At 39.7% G+C, this 13,484-nt stretch overlaps 1 protein-coding gene across 1 annotated transcript in view; it reads right to left on the bottom strand.

Moving 5' to 3' along the window:
• Positions 1 to 13,484, bottom strand: part of LOC122810795 (ervatamin-C-like) — a 577,987-nt gene that overhangs the window by 459,027 nt on the left and 105,476 nt on the right. Inside the window, exon 3 of the mRNA XM_044082359.1 lies at positions 10,135 to 10,277. Coding sequence (XP_043938294.1) covers positions 10,135 to 10,277 — 143 coding nt within the window. The remainder of the gene's footprint in view (positions 1 to 10,134; positions 10,278 to 13,484) is intronic.

Genomic DNA, 13,484 nt, shown 5'->3' with positions numbered 1-13,484 from the left:
AATGTAAATGTAAAACACAAGGAGCTGAAATATGTAGTTATTTAAGTGGTACACAATGAATTCATCCAATACATTGCCACGCCTCTCAAAATATATTTTCAAAAGATATCATATGCCCAAGTCTCTGCAAACAAAGAAAAGTAACACTGGCCAGTCAACAAAGAAAATGTCAATGAACCATGAAAAGTGTTCATCAACTTATAGCAAGCAAAGATCAGAATACTGTTAGAAAAAAAACGCACTGATGTTGTTTGCTCAGATAAATAGGGGAACATAATTTATGATCTTTAGGCTATATCATAGCATATGAAACAAAATGAACTGTGGGTAGCAACCAAAGAGACCGAAAAGTAAAACCATGTTAGTATGGTAGCAATGGCTATTTTCAAACATAATGAATTGTCATTCAATAAGAAGCACTTGAGTAATTCTGATATTTCAGTAATATATACAACATCAAGATATAAAAGAAGGTATACACATTTTTCAGTTTTAAGGCAGAGTTTTCTTTAACTGGGAAGAAGGTCTGATTCTCATAATGCACTTTCATCCAAAACCCAGAACATAAAGCATAAAAACATAAATAACTGCTGTAAACTTCTTAAACTGAAACAAACAGTATTGTCACATTTAATTATTCATTTATCATTGATTTCTGTTTGTTTACCATAACAGTCTATCTGGGCAGTGTCCCTTTTCAGTGTTATTAATAAATTTACAGTGTAATACAATTCCGATCATAGTTTCATAGTATACTATACTAAATGAGCTGCCAAAACAAGCATGTGTGCAATGCTAAATATAGAATTACTGCAGTAAGAAAATTTTTAATTGACATATGTTGCAATTGACTGACAAGTGTTTACAAGTGTTTGAAGCAACTACTGTGTAACAATAAGTCAAAAATATAAAGGTTGACCCAAAAAAGAAACAAAAGGATTGTGCAGCTAGTCTAATGAGCTATAAATACCTAGATGTTGCTCTGGTAGAATGTTCTAGTATTATGCAATTTGCAATGATGGCAAGGAAGTGTATGTCTGAACAGCACAGGACAAAGGAAAAGGCTAAGTGAACAGTAGTATACAGTATGGAAAATATAAGGGAATGATAGGTTTGGCAGCAGATGGAAAAACAACAAAATTCAATGCTGAATGCAGTAAACTATATACATAACTTCATAATGTGGTTTACATTATTATTATGTAGTAACAATACTGGACAAATAGCCTTATAGAAAAATGTCAAACATAAGATAAAGCAAGTATGGTACAGCGACACAAGAAATATTGGCCATCGCCTTTAGGTACAGGTTTGTTATAAAGAAATCAGGGATTATGTGGGGAAATATCTTAAGAATGGCAGCAACATGTGGGAAGGGTGGTATAAGTTAGTATGTCATGCACAAAAACATTTAAAATATACAAAACCTCAAATAAAAATCAGGCCCACATGGATCAGAAGAGTCTGTTGCATTTTCCTTGACTGCATATCACACAGTATTATAATGTGAGGGTTTAGCCAATAATTAAAGTGAAAAGTCTGACTTGAGTACTGTTGAGTTTCTGATTCCATTCTTTCAGCTTTATGGTTTAAACTGTGTCTGATAAAGCATTACTTTTTGATATTAAAATACATGGTGCTGTTGTATTAGTAAGATTACTTTAAAATTCCTTTAAAGGTTTTAAAAAAGTTATGTAGATGTAGTTATATCTTTGGAGGTGACAGAGTAGTGCAGCAGGTAGTATTGTCACCTTGCAGCATTTGGTTCCTTGTTTTGATTCTCAGCTTGGGTGCCTTCTGAGGTGACAGAGTGGTGCAGCAGGTAGTGTTGTCACCTCGCAGCAAGAGGTTCCTTGATTCAATTCTCAGCTTGGGTGTCTTCTGTGTGGACTCTGTATGTCCTCCCTGTGTGCGTGTGTGTTTTCTCTGGTTTCTGCCCACATTCCAAAGGCATGTAGTAGGTGTATTAGACACAATAAATTGCCCACAGGTATGTGTGTGTGTGTGTGTGTGTGTGTCTGTGTGTGTGTGTGTGTGTGTGTGTGTGTGTGTGTGTGTGTGTGTGTGTGTGTGTGTGTGTGTGTGTGTGTGTGTGTTATGAAATAACAACGGTGGCAGGGCTAGCCACCCAGCAGTGTGAACACTGGCTCTAGATGATTGTCCCTGTTGAAGTGACACCTCAATCTCATGTGCAACAAAATGGGGAAAGGGGCTGCGGATGAATGGCTATAGTAATGTCATCAAGTAGGAATTAGATGTCCATCTTGTGACACTGCTGCAGTCATTACACTTGGGTTATCCTGCCGTCAGGCGGTTCCCCAGTCGGCCTGAGTTCCAAAGTCTTGGTCTGGCGTCGGTTGCTGTCTCTTCTTCCCTGACGTCAGACCAAGATGCCATTTTCTTCAGTCTTTCTTGCCACGTGGTGCCTGAAGCAAAAGCAGTTTGCCAGTGCCGGTCAGCCGACTCCTGAGATTTTCATTCCGAATCCAGAACCGAAGTCTTCTAAAAAACTAAGTACCCCATTGGGGAAACTTTTTCTTGCCTCAGACCGATGTCAGTAAAAGTTAATAATTGTATTTCTTGTGGGAAGCAAATACCTCATAAGGATTTCCACTCCTATTGTATCCCATGCCTAGGCCCAGACCACTAACTTTGTCAGTTCTGTGCTAGGTTTAACAAGCACACTATTAAATGTCGGTTTGATTTTGCCCGACATTATTTTGGCAGAAAATTTAATTACACCATGCCGTCGGAACTACCGATGACCGGAATTCATAAAAAGCGCAAGGACAAGGACAGGCATCTGAGGCCCAAGACTGACGATGAGACCTCTTCTAGGCCGGTCGCCAGTTCTCTGGTTTTCAGCGAGGCACCCACGCAGCCCCTGACGACCACTTCAATAGAACCACAGACCACCTCTGACTCCCACGTGGAGCTGGCTGGGCCTTTGGACGCTCTTGGTATTCAGATTACCGAACTTAATCCTACAGAGGGAACCGAAGTAGCTGAACAATCCACAGCTTCAGAGGGTGTTTTCAGATCTAGCCAGTTAACTATTAAACCCTCTGTTAAGTCTATGCCTTCCTTAAAAGCAAAGAAACAGCAGCAATCTCCAGGGCAGGTTTCCATGCCTAAGAAACAAATGCTAAAAATGGCCGAAGACCTGATCACCCTGATCAGAGGGTCCCAACCCCCTCCAGATAAAAGGCCCAGACAAGATGCAGACTATGAATCTTCAGACCAGGTGTCCATTTCCTCTGACTCATCCTCAGCCCTAGGGTATTCCCTACCCCCTTATGAGGATTCTGATGCTGAGGAATCAATTCCATCAGCCTCTCCCCCTGAGGACTACGCCTTTGGGGAGACCTTACATACCATGAGGGAGCATTTCCACTGGGAAGGCCAGGATTACTCAGAGTCCAAGAAAAGGCTCAGAGACTTCCTTTTATTGCCTCAACACAGACCCCTTGCTATCCCACCAGTGTTAGATATTGTGGATGATGTGTACACTGAATCCAGCTTAAACCCTGACTCCTTTCCACCAGCCCCAGTTAAGCCAGATAGATATTACAGAGTCCCTGACTCACACAAATTTCTATACAAAAGCCCTGTTGCTGACCCTGAAACTATTTTTCAGGGACCCAAAGGGATTAAGGCCTTGTCAGCTAAAAACCCAGTCCCCTCTGACAGAAATTCCAGAGCATTAGACAGATGGAGCAAGAAAATTTATATATCTGCAACTTCAGCCATGACAGCCTTGAACTGCCAGTTTCACATGCTAAAATATCAGCAATTTTTAATGTCTCAGTTGAAAGAAAAGATGCTTCCAGATTCTGATCCTCCTAATTTGAAAGAAATGCAGGATTTATTGCATACAGCTGAACAAGTGGGAAAACATACTTTGCAATGTGGTTTTGATTCCTTAGAGGCCTCCTGTAGAGCAGCAGTTACAGGCTCTGTCATTAGAAGGCATGCTTGGTTAAAATAACATACGCTATCAGATCATGTTAAGGCCAAATTACTGGATGCACCTTTGCAGTGTGATGTGTTGTTTGGAGTTAAGGCAGAGGAGGTATTAAAAAAGATGGAAGATAAGGCAAAATCTATGCAAACAGTCAAAGATTTCTTACAGGTTCAACCTCCTCATTTTAGCAGAAATTGGCCCAAGAAAAAATTGGTCCTTTCCAGTCACAGACAGACCTCAAAGGGGCAGATATAGATGTCCAAGAGGTAGAGGTCAGGCACAAGGCCCTTACAGACCTCGACAATGGGGTACTCCAGGCCAGAAAGAAGGGGAAGACAGACCTCAACCTTATAAAAAACAGTCTCAATGACTTCCCACTACAGCTGCCAAACAGTTCTCTCTTGGCAGCCCCCTTAGGAGGAAAACTGGCTCTTTTCTATCACAATTGGCATTGCATTACCAAAGACAAATGGGTTCTCAACATCATATCTCAAGGTTACAGGTTCCACTTCCACACTCTTCCAAGGCTAAAAGGAATGCCACATCTGCCACCAAATCAATGGGCAGAGGCTCAAAAATAGATTACAGCACTCATGGACATGAGAGCTATTCAAAAGGTACCACCACAAGAGCAAGGACAAGGATTTTACTCAAGACTCTTTCTGGTTCCCAGAAAGGACAAAGCCTGGAGACCCATTCTGGACCTTTCTTCTCTGAATACTTACCTGGATATTCCAAAATTCAAAATGTTGACACTACAGCAGCTTCTTCCCATGCTGGGCAAGAAAGCTTGGCTCGTGACTTTGGACCTCAAAGAGGCATACCTGCATGTCCCTATCAGACAAAACTGCAGAAGATACCTCAGATTTCTAGCAGGTTCAATGCACTATCAATTCTCTGCACTGCCCTTTGGCTTATCTACTGCGCCCAGAGTCTTCACAAAGTGCCTGGCACCAGTAATTGGATTTTGCAGGCAAAAAGTAATTCAAATTTACCCATACCTGGATGACTGCCTAATCCAAGCAGAGAGCAAGGACATTCATCTAAAGCATCTGGCGTATGTAAAAAAGTTATTAAGTTGCCTGGGGTACACAGCAAAATGAAAAGAAATCAAAACTAGTGCCCTCACAACAGATAATATTCCTGGGTGCCAGCTTAAACAGAATGGCCCAGATGGCTTATCTCACACCAGACAAGCAAGGACAACTGACTCAGTATTTTCATTTAATGGCAACAAAGACCCAACTCCCTGCAAGAAAAATTCTTCAGGCCTTGGGCTACATGGCATCTTGCATACTACTAATTCCATATGCCAGACTGCATATGAGGAAACTACAATGGTACCTAAAGAGTGTATGGTCTCAACACTGTCAAAGTTTGGAAACAGTTATACCACTAATCCCTTGCCTACAGCAGGAGTTTCAGTGGTGGGCTCAAGCTTGTCACCTCAACAAGGGACAGCCTTTAATTCAACCCACAGCCAGGCAGACACTGACAACAGATGCATCGGATTACGCCTGGGAAGCACACATGGCAGGAAAATGTATTTAGGGCGAGTGGCCCGCAGAACAAAGACATCTCCATATCAATCAGAAAGAGATGCTAGCTGTACAAAATGCAATTATATCTTTCAAGGACCTGCTACATCCAGGACAACTACTACTAAAGACAGACAACACCACTGTTATGTAGTACATAAACAAGCAAGGGGGTACACACTCCTACCCCTGCTGCAGACAAGCCATGAACTTGTGGAACACAGCTTTAAACTACCCAAGTTCATCTGCAGGCACAATTCCTGCTAGGAGAGAAAAACACACTGGTAGATGACCTACGCAGAAACATCATGGATCCTCATGAATGGCAATTGAGTCCACAAATATTCAGAATGATAGCACAAAAATGGGGGAAACCAGACATAGATCTGTTTGCATCCCCAATGAACTGCCAACTACAGAAATTCTGCACAAGGAGCTACCATCCAAAAGCATGGAAAGTGGATGCCCTCTCATTCAGATGGAAAAAACTACAAGTATACGCTTTCCCTCCTTTACCTCTCCTTCCAAAGGTTCTCATAAATGCCAGGCAGGTAGAGCCGAAGATGATCCTGATTGCACCAGACTTGCCACGCCAGCACTGGTACCCAATCTTAAAGAACTTAGCACAAGAACCACCCTGGATTTTGCCTCATCTCCCACAGCTGTTGACACAACACAACAAACAGATACTTCACAGCCAGCTAAAGACCTTAAATCTAGCTGCATGGAAAATTCCTTAACTATGCAAGCATTGCCTCTCTCCAAAGCTGTTATGGATGTCATTCTGGAGGCCAGAATGCCTAGCACCAGGAAAGCCTACTCGGATAAATGGAAGAGATTCTGTGCCTGTTACCAAGCACACAGCCTTGACCCTCTTGTCCCAAATATTCCTCAGATACTTCAATACTTAACTGAGATGCTGGACAAGGGCTTCTCCTTCTCATCCATCAAGATTCTTGCCTCAGCCATTTCTGCTCATTACAACATGGATCCACCAATTTTTTTCAAATCCTTTGCTCAAACAGTACCTCAGAGGGGCTAAAAACATGAGACCACCCCATAGAGCACCTACACCAACTTGGGACCTCAACTTTGTTTTGGAAAAATTAACTTTACCTCCTTCTGAGCCAGCTAACACAGCAGAATTAAAATACATCTCTTGGAGGACTGCTATGCTACTGGCAATAACATCATCAAGAAGAGTTTCAGAATTACAGGCACTAATGGCAGTGGAACCTTTCCTCATCTTCCACCAAGACAGGGTCTCCTTAAGAACTAACCCTACATTTATGCCTAAGATAATATCAAGTGTGGCTCTAAACCAAACTATTCACTTGCCAACTTTTTATCCAAAACCACAGAACAAAGGGGAGAGACTACTACATTCCTTGGACATTCACAGACAGTTATGCTTCTACTTGGACAAAACCAAAGCTTTCAGAAAATCTGAGCAATTATTGGTAGCATACACTGCAGGAGCACAGGAAAAAGCCATTTCAAAGCAGACCATTTCAAAATGGATAGATCACTGTATACATTTTTGCTATACCCACCATGGGAAACCTGTACCTAGCAGCATTAGATCTCACTCCACCAGGGCAACAGCCACTTCAACTGCCTACCTCAGAGGAGTACCTACCAAGGATATTTTAGAAGCAGCAACATGGAGTTCTGTACATACCTTCACCAAACATTACCATTTGCCTTTATATTCCAAATCCAGAGCTGGCTTTGCCACTGCTGTGCTGCAGGGCCTCATAGCCACCCCTAATGCCTTATATATCCATCCTCCCTACCTCAGCTTTGGGATTCCACCCAAGTGTAATGACTGCAGCAGTGTAACACAATGAACATAGTACTGTTTTGTACCTACCATAAATGTAGATGTTCGAGTGTAGACACTGCTGCAGTCCAGGTTACCCTCCCTCCTTTCCCTCTTACTGGCTGGTACATACCTATGTCTTCTACCCTTACTACCTATGGGAGTATTTGCTGGTAGCTGTAAGTTGTTTTTTGCTTTTCTTATGTATGTTTTATTAGCAATTGCAATTGCCTAAATATTTAGAGGCACCTGACATCTGGGGCAGGAAAAACTGAAGAAAATGGCGTTGGCTGCATCTTATATACCCCTGTCACACTGGTAGGTACAAAACTGTACTTTTTCTACCCTAGGGTCATCATAGGTGGGCTTAATATTTGTGGTGATGCATTGCATGTGACAGCCTCATCTAGTATCAGAGCTCACCTTCATCGAGAACAACAATTAGATAAAACAATATGCCAGGAATTCAACAAAGTGTTTAGGAGAGCTGATCTGGACTCATGCCATTTTTATTTTTTTCCTCAGGTGGCAAAACAGAACCTTGCAGAATTTGGGGCATAAAATGGAGCAGACTTTTTTCACCATAAAATAATGCACATGTTGGTGCAGTTCTCAACTGTTAGTGTTACTCTGCCTCCATGCATCCATATTAAGAGTGAAAATTAGTGAACAAAGAAAATATATCAGAATGTAAACTCTAAAAGAAGTAAGCACCACATTTCTTCTGATATGCTTATTGCAGTGATGTTCTAACTTACGAAGGTACATGAACCTGAATCCATAATGTAGATGAGTCTGCAATGTATAACTAATATTGGTTGTGGAATTGGCAAAGATGGGCAGACAATATTCTATCTAGATTGAAAGGATGTGTCTGGTGATACAGGATCTAGTTTCTGGTTAGAGTAGCTTGTTTATTTTCAGACAAGCTTTCAAATACACATTTGTTTTTCTGGTAAATTGCTAACATTTGCTGTAAAGTACAGAGCTGAATTTCAATCACTCATAATACCTGCATGCAGGTATTATGCTACTGACTAGGAAATGACAGTAGTGTCATAATGCAGTGTGGCTTGGTGACATCTACACTTACAATTAGTATTACTTGTGGGAGTAAGACAGCAGTGTGAGGAACTTGATTTTGACTAATGCACAATTCATTCAATAGCTTAGCTGATCGAACCTGACACTGGATAATGGAAATCTTCTTTCCACTGAAGTACAGCAACCTTGGAGTTAATTATATTAAAACTGGAGGTGAAGCCCCATGTAGGAAGGTGTGGAAAATAACAACTTGCAGGAATGGGAGCAAATGTAATTTTGGACCACCAGTTGTCATCTGAATTAATATTTGCAATTGTTTCCATTGTGCTTGTACCCTAAACTATATATATATATTTTTTTTTGTATATATATATATATATATATATATATATATATATATATATATATATATATATATATATATAGATATATATATATATTTATATATCTGTGTGTGTGTGTGTGTGTGTGTGTGTGTGTGTATATAGCTATATGGGTCTACCTTGTATCAACAAAATTTTATTTCATAAAATTTTACTTACCCGACTCCACTTCTCTGAAATGTCATGAAACCAAAAGCACGGACAGACGAAATCCTTTCCCTGTGAAAGGAACTACTTGGCCACTATGGTGGACTTTGTCCTGTATTCAGTATAGTGCGATCGTAGAGTTGGTATATTTAAGCAGGGAGGTGTGGGGGACATGGGGGGGCAAACCTTCCCACTTTGGTGGGCTTACTTTTGGTCCCTTTAGGTGTTTTCCCATGGTGGCCAAGTGGTTCCTTTTACAGGGAAAGGATTTCCGCAGTTCGTGATTTTCGTGGGGAACTCTATATATATATATATATATATATATATATATATATATATATATATATATATATATATATATATGTGTTTTTATTTAAAGAACAGCACCAAGTTTGCTCTTGATGACTAAAGAATTACAATCCCCCCTCCAAAATATGATCTACTTCTAGCTTCTCAGTTCGTTGCACTTCCTGAGCTGCTATATACAAACATACAGTCAGATATGAAATTAAGCATAATCAGGAGAACTTAGAGAATCAGAACTTTGATGTCTCAGAGGTCTGTTCTTTGGTTAAAAATACTTACATTTTAATAGTTTTAATACTAGAGTGAAACTGCTAAATTACAAAAGAAGGTTCTTAGTCGAAAAGAGCATATCATGCATAATAAAATAAAAAAATATATGTAAACAGATAAATTAATTCAAATTTGTATAACCTAAAAAATCATTCCCATAAAGTTCAAAAGAGTCTGTTGCGTTCTCCATGACCTCATATCATATAGTATTGTAAAGTGAGGGCATAGCCAACAATTAAAGGGTAAAATCTTGAGTAAATACTATTCCATTCTAGTTCCATTCCTGCAGGTCTAGGGTTAAATCTGTGGTCAAATTAACACAACATTATTCATTTTTACATTAAATTTACATTACATTAGATGCATAAATAAAACTATTAAAAAACATAAATATTTTCAAAATGTCGACACTGATGACATATCATCAATTAGACATGAGTTTCTTTCTCTCTCTCTCTCTCTCTCTCTCTCTCTGGCCATCAAGGGCAGTTTTACTATTTGTGGTGATACATGTGATGCAACCCCTTTTTCCCACTTTTGCACATGGGGCCAGGGTGTCAATCATCTAAAGTTAAAGTTTACGCTGCCTCTTCCTTGGAACAATACAAGACAGGATAAAACAATATGCTATGAATTAATATATGAAGAGCACTTCTATACCATGTCAGCAAACTGGTTCATTTCCAGCCAGTAGCTCTCTTTCCCATTATCAGCTCTGCTATTATGATGCATAACTTTTTTCCAGTTGCTGTTCCAAATCTGTCTCCGTAGAAGTTCCTCTGTCCCATTTAAGTAGCTCTTTGCTGTGAAATATATAATATTACTTGTTAAAACCAGTTATTCAAAATGTTTTTCAGCAAAAACATTCATCTTTCAACTTACAACCATATTTTACAAAGTGAAATGAATAGCTAGTTTTTTAAAATCTGCTTAAATCATTTGATTTGTTTTATTTAACTGTTCTTCTTAGTTGATGCTGATACACCAGACTTTAACTTTATACTGTAACAATTTCACAGACTTCATCCTGTATTTATGGAATACATTTTATTTCTTATTACATTTGATAAATAAGAGGGTAATTTAGGACCAGAGTTTAAAAAAATCTTTATAAGCATCTTTTAAACTTTAAAAAATGTCAGCAACATGCAAAATAGTTATTAATGCTATCAAAATGAAAACATCTGAAACACAATCATTTGAAAATCATAACTGAATTTGGAAAGAGTTGTACTTTAACTGGAAACAGAAATGAAGGGCATTTCAGCTACTCTCATATCTGTAAATTAATAAATTAGCTAGGTGTGCAAAGCCTAAAGCAGTAAATTTGTAACCAAAAAAGTTGAGATTACCCTCTACAGTACACTTTAATATCCAACATGGTAACAAAATGAGTTCAAGCCAACCAGACCAAGAATTCAAAAATACAAAAATAAGTTGTCCAAACACCAAAGCTGTAGAAAAACAATCATAGGTTCATAGGTTCATAGGTTCATAATAGGCTATCTGCCCTAGGGCATTTATAAGCCTAGTCAGAGTGTGTGTGGCTTTCGCCACCCCTTGGGATAAGAATACTATGCCCATTGAGGGTTTAGTTTACTGTGCCTCTGTCTAGTAGTGACACAGAGACGACCCCCAGGGTAAACCTACGATCTCCCATCCACTCTTCAGATTTCTCTTGAAGAGAGTCAGTGAGGGGCTCTGCCTAACATGGACTGGGATTCTGTTCCAGACTGTAGGGAGCCTCTGGGTTATGAATCTGTCCCTCCAGCACGTCCTATTTATTTCTGTGTTGGGGTTCAAATCTCTTGCTCTCATGGCTCTGGTGGATTTGGATTTTCTGAGGTGGAGCATGTCCTTTAATTCTGGATTGGACATGGCCTTGTACGTCAGGCATAGATCGCCTCTGAGTAGGTGGTATGCGACTGAATAGAGCTGGAGTTTCTTCAGCCGGGCAGCATATGACATATGTTTGATACCCTTGATCCTCTTGGTGAGGTACTTTTGGGGTCTTTCTAACTGCTGCATGTGTCCGGTAAGGTACATCCCAAATGGGGTATTGTACTCAATTATGGGCCTGATAAGGGAAGAGTATAGGGGCACAATGATCTCTCTTGATCTAGATGTGAATCCTTTCATGATAAGGTGGATAATCTAGAAGGTCTTCCTAACCACCTTGGCAATGTGAGTGTCAAATGAGAGGCTACTGTCAACTTGGGTCCCTAGGTCCCTGATTACTTCTTCCGTACTTAATGGATTACCACCTATGTGGTAATTTGTGGGTACTTTGTTTTTCCCAAAGGGTATGACTATACATTTTTTGGTGTTCAGTTTAAGGCCATGGCTCTGGCACCAGTTATCCATTTCTATGAGGCCTTTCTGAAGGATGCTTGTGTCCACTGGAGTATCAATTATGGCGCCCAGTTTGCAGTCATCTGCGAACTTTGTCAGCCACAATCTTCCTATGTTTGCTTGCACCTCGGAAAAATAAATGCCGAACAAGAGGGTTGCCAGGACCGAGCCCTGTGGGACACCGCTTGTGACTGGCTTAGTGTCTGACATGGCTACAGCAATTCTGACGTTGTGGGCTCTGTCCTTGAGCCAGTTTGCAACCCATCTTATGACATATAGGTTTACATTTAAGCTGGTGAGCTTGTCTATGATGCCTGAGTGGGGTATTGTGTCGAAGGCTTTTGCAAGATCAAGGTAGGCTGTGTGAACTGCCTTACCCTCATCAATGGCCTTAGTGACTGTTTCAGAAAAGTCGACCAGGTTCAAAAGGCAGGATCTGACCTTGACAAAGCTGAATTGGGTAGGATCCAGTGTCTGTAGGTCCCCAAAGTCTTTGTTTATGAGTTCCATAATGATCCTCTCCATAGCTTTGCAGACCAGGCTCGTCAAGCTTATGGGGCGGTATGCACAACTTCAAGCAAAATTGTGCAAAAGCGCGCAAAAGCGAGCTAAAGCTGGCTTTATAGCAGGGGGTTAGAAAGAGCTAGGAAATGGCCCAAAACAGCCAATAAACTACAAGTTGCTGGGCTGGAACCAGTCCTTTAGGGACAAATAGGCTGCTCAGTGCTCCCCACTCCCACTGGTGAACAAAGAAGCTTCCTCCTATCCAAATAAGGATATGGACAACACAAGAACTATGACACAGCCCGGAGATCAGCAAAATTTGAATACTGGACTATTGTAGTTCAGTAAAGGCGGGAAAACAAGGATATTTTTTTTGTTTTTTTTTTGTTTTTTTCACAAACAGATAAAAAATAGATACAGTAACAAACAGTAAATGCTTTAAATCGGCTAGCGCACTTGAGTGTGTAGCCTACCATTTAATTTAAGCAAAAAACAAACTTTTAAAGTGCAAAACAGTTTAGAAATAAACAGAAATACAGTGAATCAACTTGCATAGCTAGTTTAGTAATCCAATTTATTAAGCAATTTCGTCTCAGTGGAATACTGAGACTTCATCAGAATAATAACCCAACATTCATTTCTCTTTAAATACCCCTGATAATTGGTTAATTAAACAATTAAACATTAATCATAAAAAAGTATCTTAAAACCACATTTCACTATTTTGTAACACATATATATCACAAAATTGATTCACAATGCTTTTTTATCTTGTCAGTGCTCTACTTTTTAAAATAGGTAAAATAGAGACCATATCATTAATATCAGGTTCATTCAGAACATTTAAATGCAGTTGCCACTTAAGTTCACTTCTTTTAATTTTAAAGGCATAGTCATGGGGGACAGTTGTGCCCCCATATATGCTAATTTGGTGATGTACGCCTGGGAACAGAAAAATATTTTTATACCCAGATTTGTTGATAGATGAATTTTTTACCTCCAATACCTTGATGATATTTTCATTTTATGGAAGGAAAATACTACTGAGGAATATAATTTGGCTGATTATTTCAATAATTTAGACTCCTTCCTAAGGTTTACACACAACAGTTCTGAATCTAGCATTGATTATCTTGATGTTACCATTTTTAAGG

Source organism: Protopterus annectens, chromosome 1.part1 (genome assembly GCF_019279795.1).
Source record: "Protopterus annectens isolate FY-2018-M chromosome 1.part1, PAN1.0, whole genome shotgun sequence".
In the NCBI taxonomy this organism is placed as follows: Eukaryota; Metazoa; Chordata; order Ceratodontiformes; family Protopteridae; genus Protopterus; species Protopterus annectens.
Note: the sequence above shows the minus strand (reverse complement) of the source record. Positions and strands in the feature narration are given on the sequence as shown.